Below are 16,132 nucleotides of genomic sequence, written 5' to 3'. Positions count from 1 at the left end.
GAATGGAAGTGAGGTCCAGAGGTGTTTGGGACCGAAAAAAGTAGCTCCTAGATGGTAGATATCAGAGAGGGATCCAGCACCTCACCCCTTGAAAGCTTGCAGGAGATCCAGGGCTCTCTTCAACTTTCTGGATCCTTCAACAAAGGATCCAGAATAAACCTCAAGCTATAAAATATTTGCATATCACAGTCAATGCAGAAAATAAATTATCATTATTAACAAGTTGTTCTATGGGCACAGTAGGTCATTTTCCTCCAAAATGAAAGTGTTTGGTTGTGTTGGGATTACATCTCCCAAAACTTCTGAACAGGGATGAAGTTCTCCTGGTTCACTCATGCCATTCATGAAGGAAGCAAGAGGCTCTGTCTACCCACCCAGATGCCACCATTTGGGCATGTGGGTGCTTTGTGCATGTGCAGAGGGTAAAATAACCCAAATGGCAGCTTCTTGCTCCCTTTGCAAGTGGCTCTCCAATGACTGACAGGCATGAGTGAACCAGGAGCATCTCATCCTTGCTCTGAGCCATTACGGTTCACCAGGGCTGTACCCAGAATCCTCAATCATCATGAACACACCAACATATCTGGAAGACAGTAAGTCTGGAAAGGCCCACACAAACTTAGAACTTATATTTACTGGCCTTGGTGCGTACAACTCAGTGATAGTTTATAACATACTACATCACTTGCCTGAAATGAGAATTTCTAACATGTTTTTGGGAGGAATTTTGCAACAAACATTACACTCATTTCTATTGGAAATACAGACCCCCTGTAGTTATTTGCAGAGGTTGGAATCTCAGCTGAGCTACAAATGAAAGTCAAGTTAACAAGAGAAAAGAAGTTATTATTATGCTTAGATGTCTCTGCTTCAGAGATGAAGCTGCAGCAACTGTTTGTTTACACGGGACACTTACCTCGAAATACATTAGGGAAGGCATCAGCAGAAGGTGACATTCCTGAGATCTTTCTCAAATGATTCAAAGGCACTCGTTCCCCTTGGATACCGTCTCTGGCCTGCCGGTACTCCAAAAAATCCGCAGAGCCTGACTTCTGAGCTATTTCACTGGGCTGATCCGAAACCTCGCGAGTCCAGTCTGCAGATCGGCTGAATGCCCCGGCCAAACTGGTAGATCTCTGTTTCTTGCTTGGTGCCTTCTCTTTCAGCTGAGAGGGCTCTCGCCTCCTTTTAAAGAGAGGGCTCTGCGAGGGGGAAAGGCAGGGCGAGTGGTTGGGAGAACTCAGCTGCCTAGTGGTGGTTTTGATGTAGCAGGGGTTGATGAAAGGGTACGGTTTAAAGCATTTGGAAGTGGGCACTGGGCTGCTGGGGACCTCCTCTGAGGAATGAGTCCTGCTTTTCATTTCCACAGGAAAGCCCTCCTCCACTGCTTCTCTGCTGGCTGACAAACTCCATTTCCTGTCTGTGGCCACAGCAACCCTGCCTGCATCTGTCATCCCAGCCTCTCTTTCACCACCTGTGCCTTCTTCAACAGCCACTCCATCCGTTTCACTCTCCCCAGCCGGGGATGGGAAATTAAAGACCAAACTTCTCAGCAGAGTCCCCTCTTCTGTAATTGTGGCATTTGGAGTAGCAAAGAAATCCCCTCCTTCCCCAGCAGGTTGTTCCTCTTCAGCTGACAATTGCTCGGCTTCTTCCTGCATCTCAAACACACTGCTGTAGGTCTGCTCCATTCCATTTGCCCTCTCTGGCACTTCATCCTGACAGCTTGGGACATCTTCTACGGTTTTTGATTTCGCAGAGACCGGCTGCTCGGTATCTGGGCTACTGTCTTTGTCACTGCTGAGTGAAAAAAACCTTTCAAAATCTAACGGGGTTGCTTTGGAATTAGCCATGTGTAGGGCCATTGTTTTGGTGCCCTGCTGCTCAGTTCCAATGTTAATTGTCCCCTGCTGCTGCTGCTGCTGCTGCAGTCTAATTGCCTGCTGAATATCAGAAAGCAAATCCTCTTGTTCGGTGGCTGAATGGAAACTGTATATATCCGTATCCGAGCCGGAGCTGGTTCTTTGTCCATCTTGCGGTTCTGCGGCTGCAGGGCGAGTTTCATTTGTGTTTTCGAAATGATCTGCCTCGGTATCCGATAGACCCCCTTCATCTGCGGAGATGCTTATATCGGGAGTTTTGGTGAGGATGGAGTGAGCACTGTCTAGCTCTCCTGTGTGCACAGCCTGGCTGTCCAAAACATCCTCCCTCGAGCTGCTGTTTCCATCTTTAGACTTGGAAAGGTTTTTCCGGATGCGCAGATTGGAAAACACGGAGGACCTGGCTTCAGACTTGCCCTTCTTCTTCGATTCTCCCCCTTTGCCGTGCCTGCCCAGGGTCTTTTTGCTGCCCCCTCCTTTCTTTGTGCCCTCAGCATCCCTGGGCCCAGAAGCATCCTCGCCGCCTTCGTGTACCTCACCTGCATTCCTCTTCAGCTTCCCATCCTGGTTCCCCATGGTGTTCAGTGGTCGGGCAACGTCAGGAATCAAGCCATGGTGCTTGGCTTCCTTCACCTGGGCAGGCAGGCAGGCCCCCTCAAGTAATCCAGGGTTGTTTTCGAGCGGTGCTGATGCAAGGGGAGGGAAGGCTTGCTCTGACTCTCTCTCGGCTGCTCGAGCTGCCTTTTTGCATAATGTGCTGCCTGCATAAGGCTCCTCTGAGACATGCTCAGTAGAGCACTGAGAGGTGCAGACAGCTCCTTCCCATGGCAGCTCCTGGTACCGTTGCCTTTTCAGCTTTGCTCGTCTCTCTTCCTGGCTCTGGCTCGATGGAAAGAATTGTGTCTGGACAGCAGGGACTTTCTCCTCCTCCGGTGCCTCCATCTCCTGCATTGTGAACTCGCAGGAGGTCAGCTTGTGACAGGGGGTCAGGATTTCAACAGTTTCCTTTCCTAGAATTGGGTGTTGGGGAAAGAGGAGAAGGAAGAAAAGAACAAAAAACAAAGGGGAGCAAAAATAAATGAATTAATTAAACCTCATGATCCATACCAACTTTCTGGTTATTCAACAAGAAATCTGGGACATTATGTTGCTTTCTGTAATACAGAAAACTGATGAATTCGGTTAAGCTTTTTTGGGGTAAAATTTGCTTTTGGTTTTATGAGAATCATAGAAACATAGAAACATAGAAGTCTGACAGCAGAAAAAGACCTCATGGTCCATCTAGTCTGCCTTATACTATTTTCTGTATTTTATCTTAGGATGGATATATGTTTATCCCAGGCATGTTTAAATTCAGTTACTGTGGATTTATCTACCACGTCTTCTGGAAGTTTGTTCCAAGGATCTACTACTCTTTCAGTAAAATAATATTTTCTCATGTTGCTTTTGATCTTTCCCCCAACTAACTTCAGATTGTGTCCCTTTGTTCTTGTGTTCACTTTCCTATTAAAAACACTTCCCTCCTGGACCTTATTTAACCCTTTAATATATTTAAATGTTTCGATCATGTCCCCCCTTTTCCTTCTATCCTCCAGACAGAATCAGCTCTCCAATTCCCCCTCCCCCTTATCATAAAATAAAACTTATCAGGAAAGACTTAATGAACTCAACCTGTATAGTCTGGGGGACAGAAGGGAAAGGGGGGACATGATCAAAACATTTAAATATGTTAAAGGGTTAAATAAGGTTCAGGAGACAAGTGTTTTTAATACAAAAGTGAACACAAGTACAAGGGGGCACAACCTGAGGTTAGTTGGGGGAAGGATCAGAAGCAACGTGAGAAAATATTATTTTACTGAAAGAGTAGCAGATGCTTGGAACAAACTTCCAGCAGATGTGGTTGGTAAATCCACAGTAACTGAATTTAAACCTGTCTGGGATAAACATATATCCATCCTAAGATAAAATACAAGAAATAGTATAAGAGCAGACTAGATGGACTATGAGGTCTTTTTCTGCCGTCAATCTTCTATGTTTCTATGTTTCTCTTTGAAAGACAAACATTTCATTCTGATACACATGCAGACACACACAGTGCTGTACTTTAAATATATAAATGTAGTATTTAACTGTGCAATGGTTCATTGGAAGAAGTGTTGTGGGTTAATGATGTTATAGATTACTGAGGGGTTTGGTCTAAGTGACCATTCAGAAAGACATTTGTATTCCAAGGGGATATAACTAGTGATAGCCCTCCAAGGGAAAAGCCTCATCAATATTCAGCACGCACTCATTATCCATTAAAAAGAGAGAGAGAGAGCAGATGAGAATGTTTGGTACCAAAAATAAATGACACCGAATTTCCTCAGAAAAACCCAAACCTAGAATAAGGTGCATCTCAGGCATTTTCACACTGTGCTGTTTCTACAAGCTTTATAAATACTACTTTTAAAGTTTGATATGGCTTGTTATATCTAATTGTGCATATTTACTCTTCTGGTAAAAAACACCACATAATCACATATTGCTTACTGTGAAATTACATTATTTTAAATGAAAAGAAAAGAATTAAACTTGACATTGCAAATAATCAAACTAAACTTCATCTCTTTCATTATCTTAGAGCAGCCTTCCCGAGAGTTGTAATTATTAGAAAAAAACAGATTTGGAATTTTAAAATATTTAGCAGCAGACTTGAGAAATATAAATATCTTACAGATTATTATCATTTAGGTATTTGCATTTTCATAAATTACACTGCTTACCAATCATAAATATTCATGCTCACTTTGCCCATTTTAGAGTAATGTCCCCTGATCTCAATGGGACAGACACTAATTTTTAATAGGAGACTCATTTCCTTCATTTTAATAGGACATCTCTAAAATATGCACATGATAAAAATAATAAAGTTTATACAAAGCCCCCCCCAATCAATATACATAAATATTTTATAGATTAATATTATCATTTAGGTATTTGCATATTCATAAGTTACCCTGCTTACTAATCATAAAAAATGCTGATTTCTAAAATCTGACTTTAAAGACTTGCAACTTTATCTTAAATTTATTTAGCATAATAACTTAAAGAAATTAAAGTAAACCTGCAGACAGTAGGGCAGCTCAATGATCTTGGATTCTTAAACAGCTTTCAGGAGCCCTGCTTTGGACAATGCCTAAAATGGGAATGTACTTCTACTATCCGATATGATATGCATTTCATAGTAATAAGAAGCACCATTTTAGTGTAGAAAGCTTTAAAATAGAAGTAATGCAATAAAAATGTGTAGCCATTATGTGATGGCTATTGATGATAAAAAACATCCCAACCAGAAAAAAGATAGTAACCATGTTATTGTCAACTTAAGGCTTCTATGCAGCATCAGTTTAAGGGGAAATGTTTCCTAAGAGTTGAGATTTCATCTACACTGTGACACAGTATCAGCATCTCGCATGTACATCACGCCGTCAAAGTTTAGCCTTAAAAATAAACTTGATTCCTTATTTTAAGAATTTTTTGCTTCGTTTTTACCAACTGACATTTTGACAAGTGACAGCAACTAAACCAGAGAAGGCCTTATTGTTTTTATATAGCTCTCTAAGTAGCAGAAGTGAACAGATACTCTGGGTCTAGGTCAGGGGTGTCAAACTGGCAATCTCTGGACCGGATGCGTCATGCGCAGGCCATGCCCACCTCAGCTCTGTGAAGGGAAGATATTGTGATATGTCATCATGGGACTGCAATCTGATGGCACGAGCTTGACACCAATGATCTAGGCACATATTTATCCTTAGTAAGCTAGTGTAAGTGTTGATTGAAGAGTAATCTCTGTTGTTTCAGAATTACACAATAAATAAATTGAGACCTTGGAAGACAGGTTTTTGAAGCTAAAAATTACTTTTTCTTTCTTCATTTATTGAAGAAAACATGTCAGACTCTGAGTAGAAATGCTTAGGAACTGCAATAGTACAAAAGATAATTTCTGGATCAAATGTTTAATTGCATTTATTTTCTGTGTAAAGATCCACACATAAAATATCAATTTGATGTTAAAATCCTTCTGAATAAATGGTTAAAATCAAGTCTAAGCTTGTGATCACAAGCTTAGTATATTCATTTAATTAAAAAGCTTCTCACTTGGATAGATTTTGGCCTTAAATTCATATGCACATGCAACCATGTAGGAAGACTACTTTCTCTTTTGAAACAAAAGGTCAGACAGCAAAAAAATCAAACTTTTATCTCTCTCGGTGATTGTGAAATTACAATTAGGGTTTTAAAACCAGAAATTGAACCTTTTTACCTAACTTAGACTAAATGAAACTAAATGGACCAATCAACAACTATGATCTTTGATCTTTAGCTGAATAGTAGACTCTTAACATTCCAAATTTGCAGAGCAAATGATGAGAACAGATGATTAATATACTGTATATAAATATTCCACCCACAGGCGTTTCTTTTCTCAGGTGATGAGATCTCTTGATGTCAGCTATCTATGGTAGTCATGGTTATCAATATCCTCTGTTAAATCTCCAAAGACAAATTTCTTAACATGGAGACTAAGAAACATCCACATTCCTAAGTGTTATCTCTCTTGTGGGTTGGAGTTTAAAAATTGCTATGCAACAAAAACTATTATGCTTAGTTTGATATAAGCAAATTTAATTTTTCTCAGCACAAATTATAATAGTCTTTTTTCACAAATCACACCAACTTTAGCATTATATGGAAGCCAGGCCACAATGACTTATTCAAGAATACATGATTAAAATGTATCCTAATAAAGATTGCATGTGAATCAGATCATAGAAAACAGGGATATCAGTAAAGACAACAAGGAATACTAGCTATTAATAGACATCTTACACTTGTTTCATTTTCTATTTTGAGAGAAGATCTAAACTAAAGATAGCAAATATGTTGCAATACCTCATCATTATCAATAAAAACAAGCTTGCTTAAGTTTATTCAAATGAACATTTGAACGCTTCTTTCAGTTTATTTAATTTAAATAACTTCTAGTTCTAAATTACTAATGCTACTTGAGCCTCAATGAAACTGGTCTTTTTACAGAGATGTAAATTATTATACATTTCCAGTTTTGCACTCTGATATTTTCATATTATTAGACAATATTTCTACACCATAACATTTACACACAGATAAACACTTGGAAGTCATTAAAGATGATCTGCTGTCATTTAGGGGGATAAATTTTAAGGAAAAGGTTTCCCCCTCCCCCCCATCCCTCTGAAGAATAATATCAACATTACCACCAATTTTCAACTTTGTTTTGTTAAATATTTTCTGTTGATTATAATGAAAAACATCTTACAATTTAATGTTTGGCAAAAATATATACTTGGTTCTTAACAAGGTTACTTATGTATAACTGTAGAGAAACATCATTCAATCAAACTTACATGTTGAAGGGGCTTTCAGATATACAACTTTGCCTTTAAACCCAGAGGTAGAAGGTCAGGTGAAATCTTCCTTCTCTCAATTTTTACTTTAGATTGGACTGCCCTTTCCTAGAGAAAGCAGGAACAGGAAAAGGCTTGGTCATTTTTGCTGTCTTCACCTGGAGTAGATAAACCAGCATTTCCTAGAATAAAGCCAAGTCTAAGCAGACCTACACTTTCTCTGTAGGAGCAAATAGCCAAAATAACACAAACATTGCTTTAAATATAGCTTCCTTTTTCATGGTTCTAGATATTAACTTTGTTATTACTCAGTAATCAAGAAATGAAAAACATGAGCTAGGAAAAAAATGCTGTGAGCATTTCACTTTAAAATGAATTTAACAGCACAGCAACAAAGCACTAAAAATAGAAAATAGCCAAATACTGAAAAAAGAGCTATAGAGGGCTAAAGTTATTGAGCTAAACCATGCCTAGCATGGTTTAGCAGGTAATTTAATAGGATAGTGAAGCAGTTTCTTAGCAGGATGGGATACCACCACCTACCTACTCACCCAATTACCTACCTACCTCTCACACATTTCTTATAACCTACCGGTAATTACTTGTAATAAGTGCAGATAATCACAATAGGCCACAAAGACTGCACTGAAGGAAACATCTGCAGTTTTTCACATTTCAGCAGCTGTTTTGCTTACTACGTTAGGCTGTAGAGTTTCTCATGGTGTTTTATTGACTAAACCACAATTGGCTGGTTTTAATCAGTGGAATCATACCAAAAAGTAAAACATGAGCAAACAAGCCACATGCTTATGCTCATACCATATATTAAGGTGTAGTAATCTTCACATTGTTTATTAAATAAACTAACTGGGATCTTGTGACACAAAATGGATAAATAATGGTTTTTGTAAGCTCAGCTGTGGTTTCTATAGCTTCTGTTTAGTATGTTTTGTTAAAGAACAACTTGCTTTAAAAGTAAGGTACCTTTCTTTCCTGTATATATTAGTCAAAGTAGAACTTTATTTATTTTTTCAATTACAGACTATATGTAATTTCATGAGAATATGAAACTTTTAATAAATTCATGACAAAAATAATGGCAAAATTTACATTAATTTTGGCTTAAATGACAAATAGCCAAACCACCTTTCCTCACAACGACATTATAATTAGGAAACATATTCTATATTAAAGACCTGGATATGATTGTCTTTGTCTGAACTGTTAATCATAATGGAGATTATTGCTCTGAGTGGTTTTTAAATTATGATAAATAGAGCATTTCTATTTAAAATGCAAAAGCTAGTTTCAGCTCAGGAATTTATTTTATGTAGGCACAGTCTGATTCACAAGCAGCCAATTCTAGAGAATTCAGCATGACATGCAAATCAAGACAACTGACCAAATATGGTTTGTCTAACCATGGGCAATTGTCTCATTTGAACACAGTCAATGCCACATGTTTTCAGGCTTCCTGAAGCCAAACTCAGAAAAAATGCCCAGTTTAAAGGAAACCCAAAATAGTCATATTTTTTGCCTAACAGCAAAGAAAGCAGGTGCATCTTATTGATTCACATTTCTACAGAATTCACATTTAAAACTACTTTTAGAGAAAAGCTCTCATTTAACTGGGAAAAAACATCAGTATTCTTGAATGATTCTCATGATGATGCAATAAAAATATATTTTAAAAGTAGGCTGTTACTAACTGTTGCCTGTGCAGAAAAATATGCATCCTGCTGCTTCTAGATCATTAAAACTATTGACATTATTGATATGAAGCTATAAAAAGAACTTGTGAGTCATAAAATACAATCGTTGATTGTCTTTAATGCACAAACAGTTGGCTAGTTTATGGTTCACTGTGTTGCATGAACCCAGATGAATGCATTGACTCAGTACACTTGGTTAAGTATTCTTGAATGAATATGTTAATATTATTTGTCTTCTCTTTCATGGGCACATTTGGAAATTCAAGTCTGCCTGGAAACTAAAACGGGCCTCTTCTCAAGAAAAGGCCAGAGGCCAACCCTGCCCAGCCATGAGAATTCCAACAAGTTGGATTTTCTCACTATATCCTAATAGTGCTGTACCTGGTGGGGAGTCTTAGAAGAAAAAAAAAAGATTTATTTCTGTATTTGCTGGAATTATAACCCAACTTTCTTTCAGAAGCTCGGGGCTATTTACTTGAGAATCTCTATGTTATGCCCTGTGGGGTGAATGGGGCTAGGAAAAACTGATTGGTCTCATGTCACTTATCAGCCTAATGCTTTAATTGTTAGACTACAATAGTCTTTGGAGATAAATACTCTTGAAGATAAAGGAAAAAGCACCATCTTTTCCCACAAAGCAGGATTGCTCAGTGTTAATCTTGGCCCAGTGATTTCCTGCTGACTCCTACGATTCAATTATTAGTATGTTTGCCATTTCCCCCCTTCATTGCTTGTCAGTCCTTCAAGGTAGATTGGACTAAGTAACCAAAGTCATGTAAGTCAATGTTACTTTTATTGTAAAGCTCGCTAGCAGAATCTTGCAAGTCTGTATGTGCCCCACCATCACTCCCTTACCTTAGGAATCCTAAATGCTCCCTGAGCTTGGTTGCTTCATAGAATAGAATGCTTCATAGAGCAGACAAGGATAGGATGGGATAGAGTAGATGTTGTGGTTAGCTCTGGCCCAGCTCCTGCCCCAAGGACTGTGGATGTGGGGGAGACATCCACATGCCACAGGCCTGTTTTGCTCCCAGTGGAATCTGATGATGAAGGCTCCTCTGACTAAGAAGACATGAGTGACAGGGAAGAGGAGAGTGCGGCAGACAGCTCAGAAGGAGATCAATTATCTAGCTCCTCCTTGGATTCAGAACAAGAGTTAATGATAGAGCCACGCATGCGGAGAGCGATGCATAGGCAGCAACAACTTAGAGATTATTATCAAAGAAAATGAGGCAACCTGTGGTTGGGTGGGGCTGTGGTAATTAGTGAGGCTGCTATAAATAGCGGCTTGTGGGTTTGGCCATTATGGAGGATTATCTGATCATTGTGTTTCGTGCCTGCTTTGCTGACTTTGACTTTTGTGTGCTGATTTTCCCCCGCTTTGAAACTAAACCAGAGCAAAGTGTGTTTCACTTTGTGAAAGAAGAAGGACTGTGAACTGCCTCACAGCTGCAAGCTAAGTATCACAGAACTGATAAGGGACTTGTACTAATTCCCAGTTTGTTTGGAGACGAGTGCTCTTTGCTATACAAAAAGAGTGCTTCGTTTATTTGCATTTTCGGTATAAAGAACATTGTTTTGAATTTTCAAACGTGTGTGTTTCTGAAATTGTATCTGTGCATTTTCGGGAGGATTCTACCAGAGAGCTCGACAGCACAGTAGAGTAGAGTAGAGTACAGTAGAATAGAATAGAATAGAATTCTTTATTGGCCAAGGGTGATTGGACATACAAGGAAATTTGTCTTTGGTGCATATGCTCTCCATGTAAATAAAAGAAAATATACATTTGTCAAGAATCATAAGGTACAACACTTAATGATTGTCATAAGGTACAAATAAGCAATCAGGAAACAATATTAATATAAATCATAAGGATACAAGCAACAAGTTACAGTCATACAGTCATAAGTGAGAGAAGATGGGTGATAGGAACACCAAGAAGACTAATAGTAATAGTAATTCCGCTTTAGTGAATAGTTTGAGAGTGGTGGGGGAATTATTTGTTTAGCAGAGTGATGGCGTTTGGGGGAAAATGTTATTGTGTCTAGTTGTCTTGGTGTGCACTGCTGCCATTTTGAGGGTAGGAGTTGAAACAATTTACGTCCAGGATGCAAGGGGACAGTAAACATTTTCATTATCCAACTAGGTAATATCATCACCATTGATAACATTACTTACTTGAGTAATGGAATGTTTGCAAGAAAACAAACTCTGGGAGCATGTAGAGTCTTCAGATTGTTCCTTTTGCCCTCTACATTGTCCTGTCCTTTCATTCATTCATTCATAGCATAACCCTTTTCTATTTTCCTCACCAAAATCTTGTGAGTTGAGTTGAACTGAGATAGTCATCCAGCTGCTTTTCAATATCTAGACCAGGATTAGAACTGTCAATCTCCTACTTTATAGCCTGATGCCTTAACCACTAGACCAAACTGGCTCTTTTATCAGACAGCAACATGGTTCATAGATCAGTGTTTATTTTAGCCATATTTATTTTTCAAGCATGTACAAGGTAGTAAGTATTGGTATAAACATAACCATTAGCAAAACAGATGCAGGTAAATTAGGCAATAGGGAAGTAGGACAGGGGCAGTAGGCACAATGATGCACTTATGCATGCCCTTTATAGATCTCTTACGAATGGGGTGAGGTTGACTGTAGATAGTCTAAGATTAAAGTTTTTGGGATTTGGGGAAGCAACCACAGAATCAGGTAGTGCATTCCAGGAATTGATCACTCTATTGCTGAAGTCATATTTTCTGCAGTCAAGTTTAGAGCAGTTTACATTTAGTATGAATCTATTACGTGCTCATGTATTGTTGAAGGTGAAATAGTCATTAACAGGGAGGAGATTTTATGAACTACATTTAGGACAGATAGAAGGCAACAAAGTTCTTGGCCCAAAATTTCAAGTCTGGTGGAATAAGGTATTTTGTTGTGAGCAGAGGAGTGGAAAAATTCTGTGAAATATTTTTGGACTCTCTTGATTGTATTGATATCTGATATGCAGTGCAGGTTTCAGGCAGGTGAGCTGTATTTAAGAATTGAATACAGCTTTTAATGCAGTTGTGGTTAGACCAGCGTTTCTGGATCTGGGAAACTCTAAGATGTATTAACTTCAATTCCCAGAATTCCCCAGTTAGATAGCAAACTGCTTTATTCTGACCCTGCTTCATAGTCCTCTAGAAAGCTGCTCCAGATACGTAGTCCAGGAACTAAACATACTGAAGATTGCCACGTTGAAAAAAGGGGTGGGTGGATAAACCTTCACCACTTTGGGAAGAAAAAAGTGAAGGAAAATTCATTAGTTGTTGATGTTACTCAGCTCATTATTATGAGGGTTCTTTTTTGGATTGTTAGCTGTACAGTAGAACTTTTAAAGACAATTTAGACTTGAGGGCAAAAATAAGAGGCTGGGTTTTCCCTCCATACCTATTTTCTACAGCCCAAGCAGAAATCAGATATATGTTTGTAATGAGGAAAGAAAGAAATGTGATGACATTTCACTTACATCAAGAGAAGAAGTGCTGGACAACTGCATAATTTACATGATATCAACACTCTGGCACAAATTATATTAATCTCTTAGAGAGTACTTCTGCCCTTGTCCAAAGCATTTTAAGAAATTAGATGTGGGAGCTATTTTGTCAAAGAGTTGAATTATTCCACCCCTGGAACTCTAGTTTTTTAACAAGCTCATATAGTAGCCAAATTCATAGAGATATGATCTCCTCTAAAAGAACTGCTGACAGATTGTGGGAGGACTGAGGTGAAAACCAGCAGCTCTCAGCCCAGCAATGGAAGTTATGCAAACATAAAATCCTTGGCTTAGAGACCATCCACTGTCACACCAAGCATCTGCTAATTCATGAGAAAGTGGGTGGAAAATTAGATTAAATTACTGAAAATATAAAAATCAGTCAAATGCTCTCACTTGGAAGTTAGATACAACACCAAGTGTTTTCACATGGTGTCAGTTTTGTCTACAACAAAGATTTTTTTTAATCTAGCTGACCTATTCCTCCCTTATTGATTGAATTTAATGCAGAAGCTCATCCATAAAAAATTTATCAGCATAGAACAATTGGCAGATGGGCGTACGTAGGACATACAAGTAGTAATGGGCAGCCAAATTTTTTACTGCCACGCTGTGGGTGTGGCTTATTTTGTGGGTGAGGTTTGATGGTCATGTGACTGGGTAGGAGTGGCTTGCCAGCCATGTGATCAGGTGGGAGTGGCTTGAATGATCATCATCGTCCAAGTGAACTGTTAAGTCCTTGACTTACAACCTCACCAGTGTCTTTCTCTGGGGTGACAATTTGCTTCGCGTTTCCCGCGCTCTCCTCCCTGGGTCGCCCCTTGCCTCAGGCTGGGTAGCTAGGCGAATAGGTGCTGATCAGCTGTTGAGAAAAGAGGGGGGAAGAAATGGGCCCCCTGCAACTCCTGTCGGGGCTGGTCACCCTGCTGCTTTTTCGAGGAGGAAGAAGAGGATGGGAGGGGGGATAGTCAGCTGGAGCTGGGCACACAGCTTCATTTCCACCGGTGGAACTGTGTTCCACCCCGTACTGCCTGCTGCCCACCCCTGCATACAAGGAATATTTCAACTTTCCTTTCTGTTAGCTTACACAGAAATATTGAACAGAAGATGCAGCTTTCTAATCATTTTGAAACACCCACAGAAGTTCACTGTACTTTTACTCGAATTAGTATCCATCTCGTGTATATAAACAGTGTTATAGCTATGCATATTACCAAATATGACAAAATAAATAAAATTAAAAAGTGCAATCAATCCTCTTTCAGTTCCTTAGGGTTTGATCAGGCTGCTATCCTTGTGGGAGGCTGAGTCAGCCCTAGAAGAATGTTCCTTCCCCAATCCCAGCTGAATACTAAGGGCCTTTGATACTAATGCTAGGAATAGGGCTTTTTAATACTAGGCCAGATAGAAAGGGGTGGTTATTTCTGAAAGAGCTAAGTGGTTGCAGTTGCACATCTGTACTTGGTCTCTTAGGAGACATGTACCATCTGTGAGAAAGGGATGAATAAGAAAGCATGGATGATACCCTAAACCAAGGCCCCCCTGAGAACACATGCCTCATCCAAGCAATATGCTAATATTCAAAAGGATGTCAATCTTTGTTTCCATGAGGATAATTCTTCCCCTCACACATTATTTATACACACACACACATGTATATGTATACCCCTATACATTTAATAAGGTTCTGCCTTTATTTTCTATCTCTTTTATGAGATGCACCCTGTTTAGAATAGTTGTAAAAGCCTAATTTTACCTTGTGTGTCTATTATTCAAAAGCAACATGCAAAGAACAAGGTTTATTCTGCCTGTATCCCAAAGATCATAACAGATCCATCGATGACCATATTAACACAAAATAAACAAAAAGGTAAATACTTTTTGTTTTATACATCAGCCATGATTATTTTTTAAAAAAAGCAAGAATTGTTTTTCTTCATGAACTATGAACTTACATTTACAAGTATTCTGGTAGTTTATGGTCCTCTTTTTCTGTATTGATTTTTTCCGTATTAAAATGTTGCACCTTGGAATTTGTTGCACCAGATTCCGTCTTAAATGTTGCCGTGTGGCAGAGATGAAATAGGTAGCATCCAGCTGAACCTGCCAGCTTGAATTTGCTAAGTGGTCATGGTGGTTCAGAAGCATCCAGTACTTGGTGCAGAGTCAGGAAACCATCATAACAGATTTGCAAAGAAAGTCTGTGAACAAAGAACATGCACTTTACTGAAGCCAAATGAAACATATGCTTGGATTTTTAAATTTTCCAGCTGCATTTCTGGAAGCTCATCTGAATCCCATTGAAAACTGCTTGCCTATTTGTTTTAAATACTGGTAACTATTGTAACTAGTGTGCCTATATTATTGTAGTTGGTCATGTAGTCAGCCAGATATTTAGATTGGATTTGACATTTTTGTCCGCCTTGTCCAAGGACCTGGGATGGGTGGATGTTGTTTTTTGATGGTGGCATTGGCATAAGCTGTAAGCTGTTAGAAATAAATCTGGCTTTTGCAATTGTTTACTGGCAAATTTGTCAATGATGATGGCATTCAAGTGGTGCTCCAGATTTTAATAATAACAGAGTTGGAAGGAACATCGTAAGTCTTCTAGCCCAACCCCCTGCTTAGGCAGGAAATCCTATACTACTTCAGACAAATGGTTATAGAAACATAGAAGACTGACGGCAGAAAAAGACCTCATGATCCATCTAGTCTGCCCTTATACTATTTTCTGTATTTTATCTTAGGATGGATATATGTTTATCCCAGGCATGTTTAAATTCAGTTACTGTGGATTTATCAACCATGTCTGCTGGAAGTTTGTTCCAAGGATCTACTACTCTTTCAGTAAAATAATATTTTCTCATGTTGCTTTTGATCTTTTCCCCAACTAACTTCAGATTGTGTCCCCTTGTTCTTGTGTTCACTTTCCTATTAAAAACACTTCCCCCCTGGACCTTATTTATCCCTTTAACATATTTAAATGTTTCAATCATGTCCCCCCTTTTCCTTCTGTCCTCCAGACTATACAGATTGAGGTCATTAAGTTTTTCCTGATACGTTTTATGCTTAAGACCTTCCACCATTCTTGTAGCCCATCTTTGGACCCATTCAATTTTGTCAATATCTTTTTGTAGGCGAGGTCTCCAGAACTGAACACAGTATTCCAAATGTGGTCTCACCAGCGCTCTATACAGCGGGATCATAATCTTCCTCTTCCTGCTTGTTATACCTCTAGCTATGTTATCCAACATATTTTTAAAAACTTCCAGTGTTGGAGCATTCATAACTTCTGGAGGCAAGCTGTTCCATGGATTATTGTTCTGTCAGGAAATTTCTTCTTAGTTCTAAGTGCCATCTCTTCTTGTTTAGTTTCCACCTATTGCTTCTTGTTCTACCCTCAGGTGTTTTGGAGAACAGGTTGACTCCCTCTTCTTCCTTTTCTGGGACTGCATCTAAGACACCTATTGCTATCTATACTATCTTTGCTTTCTATTCTCACAGCTATGCTACTTCTATTTGTACCTCTGTCTGCAGGTATTGCAACATTCATTTACCCAGATTTTTTTTCTT

General features: G+C 39.0%; 1 protein-coding gene across 5 annotated transcripts in view; it reads right to left on the bottom strand.

The window, feature by feature from the left end:
* FMN2 (formin 2) overlaps positions 1–16,132 on the bottom strand; it is a 624,734-nt gene that overhangs the window by 225,388 nt on the left and 383,214 nt on the right. For 3 of the 5 annotated variants that reach the window (XR_011557462.1, XM_070734018.1, XM_070734022.1), the window contains exons 1-3: positions 7,902–7,959; positions 7,310–7,417; positions 917–2,890 (exon numbers count right to left, since the gene is read on the bottom strand). Coding sequence is in view for 4 of the 5 variants with exons in the window: in XM_070734018.1 (XP_070590119.1) it covers positions 917–2,831 (1,915 nt within the window). In the remaining variant the exon portion in view is untranslated. Of the gene's footprint in view, positions 1–916; positions 2,891–7,309; positions 7,418–7,901; positions 7,960–9,876; positions 9,899–16,132 lie in introns of those variants that run through there. The other 2 variants (XM_070734019.1, XM_070734020.1) reach the window with 2 other exon arrangements.

Source organism: Erythrolamprus reginae, chromosome 1 (assembly GCF_031021105.1).
Source record: "Erythrolamprus reginae isolate rEryReg1 chromosome 1, rEryReg1.hap1, whole genome shotgun sequence".
Taxonomy (NCBI): domain Eukaryota; kingdom Metazoa; phylum Chordata; class Lepidosauria; order Squamata; family Dipsadidae; genus Erythrolamprus; species Erythrolamprus reginae.
The sequence above is the reverse complement of the archived record's forward strand: the minus strand, read 5'-3'. Positions and strand labels throughout refer to the sequence as shown.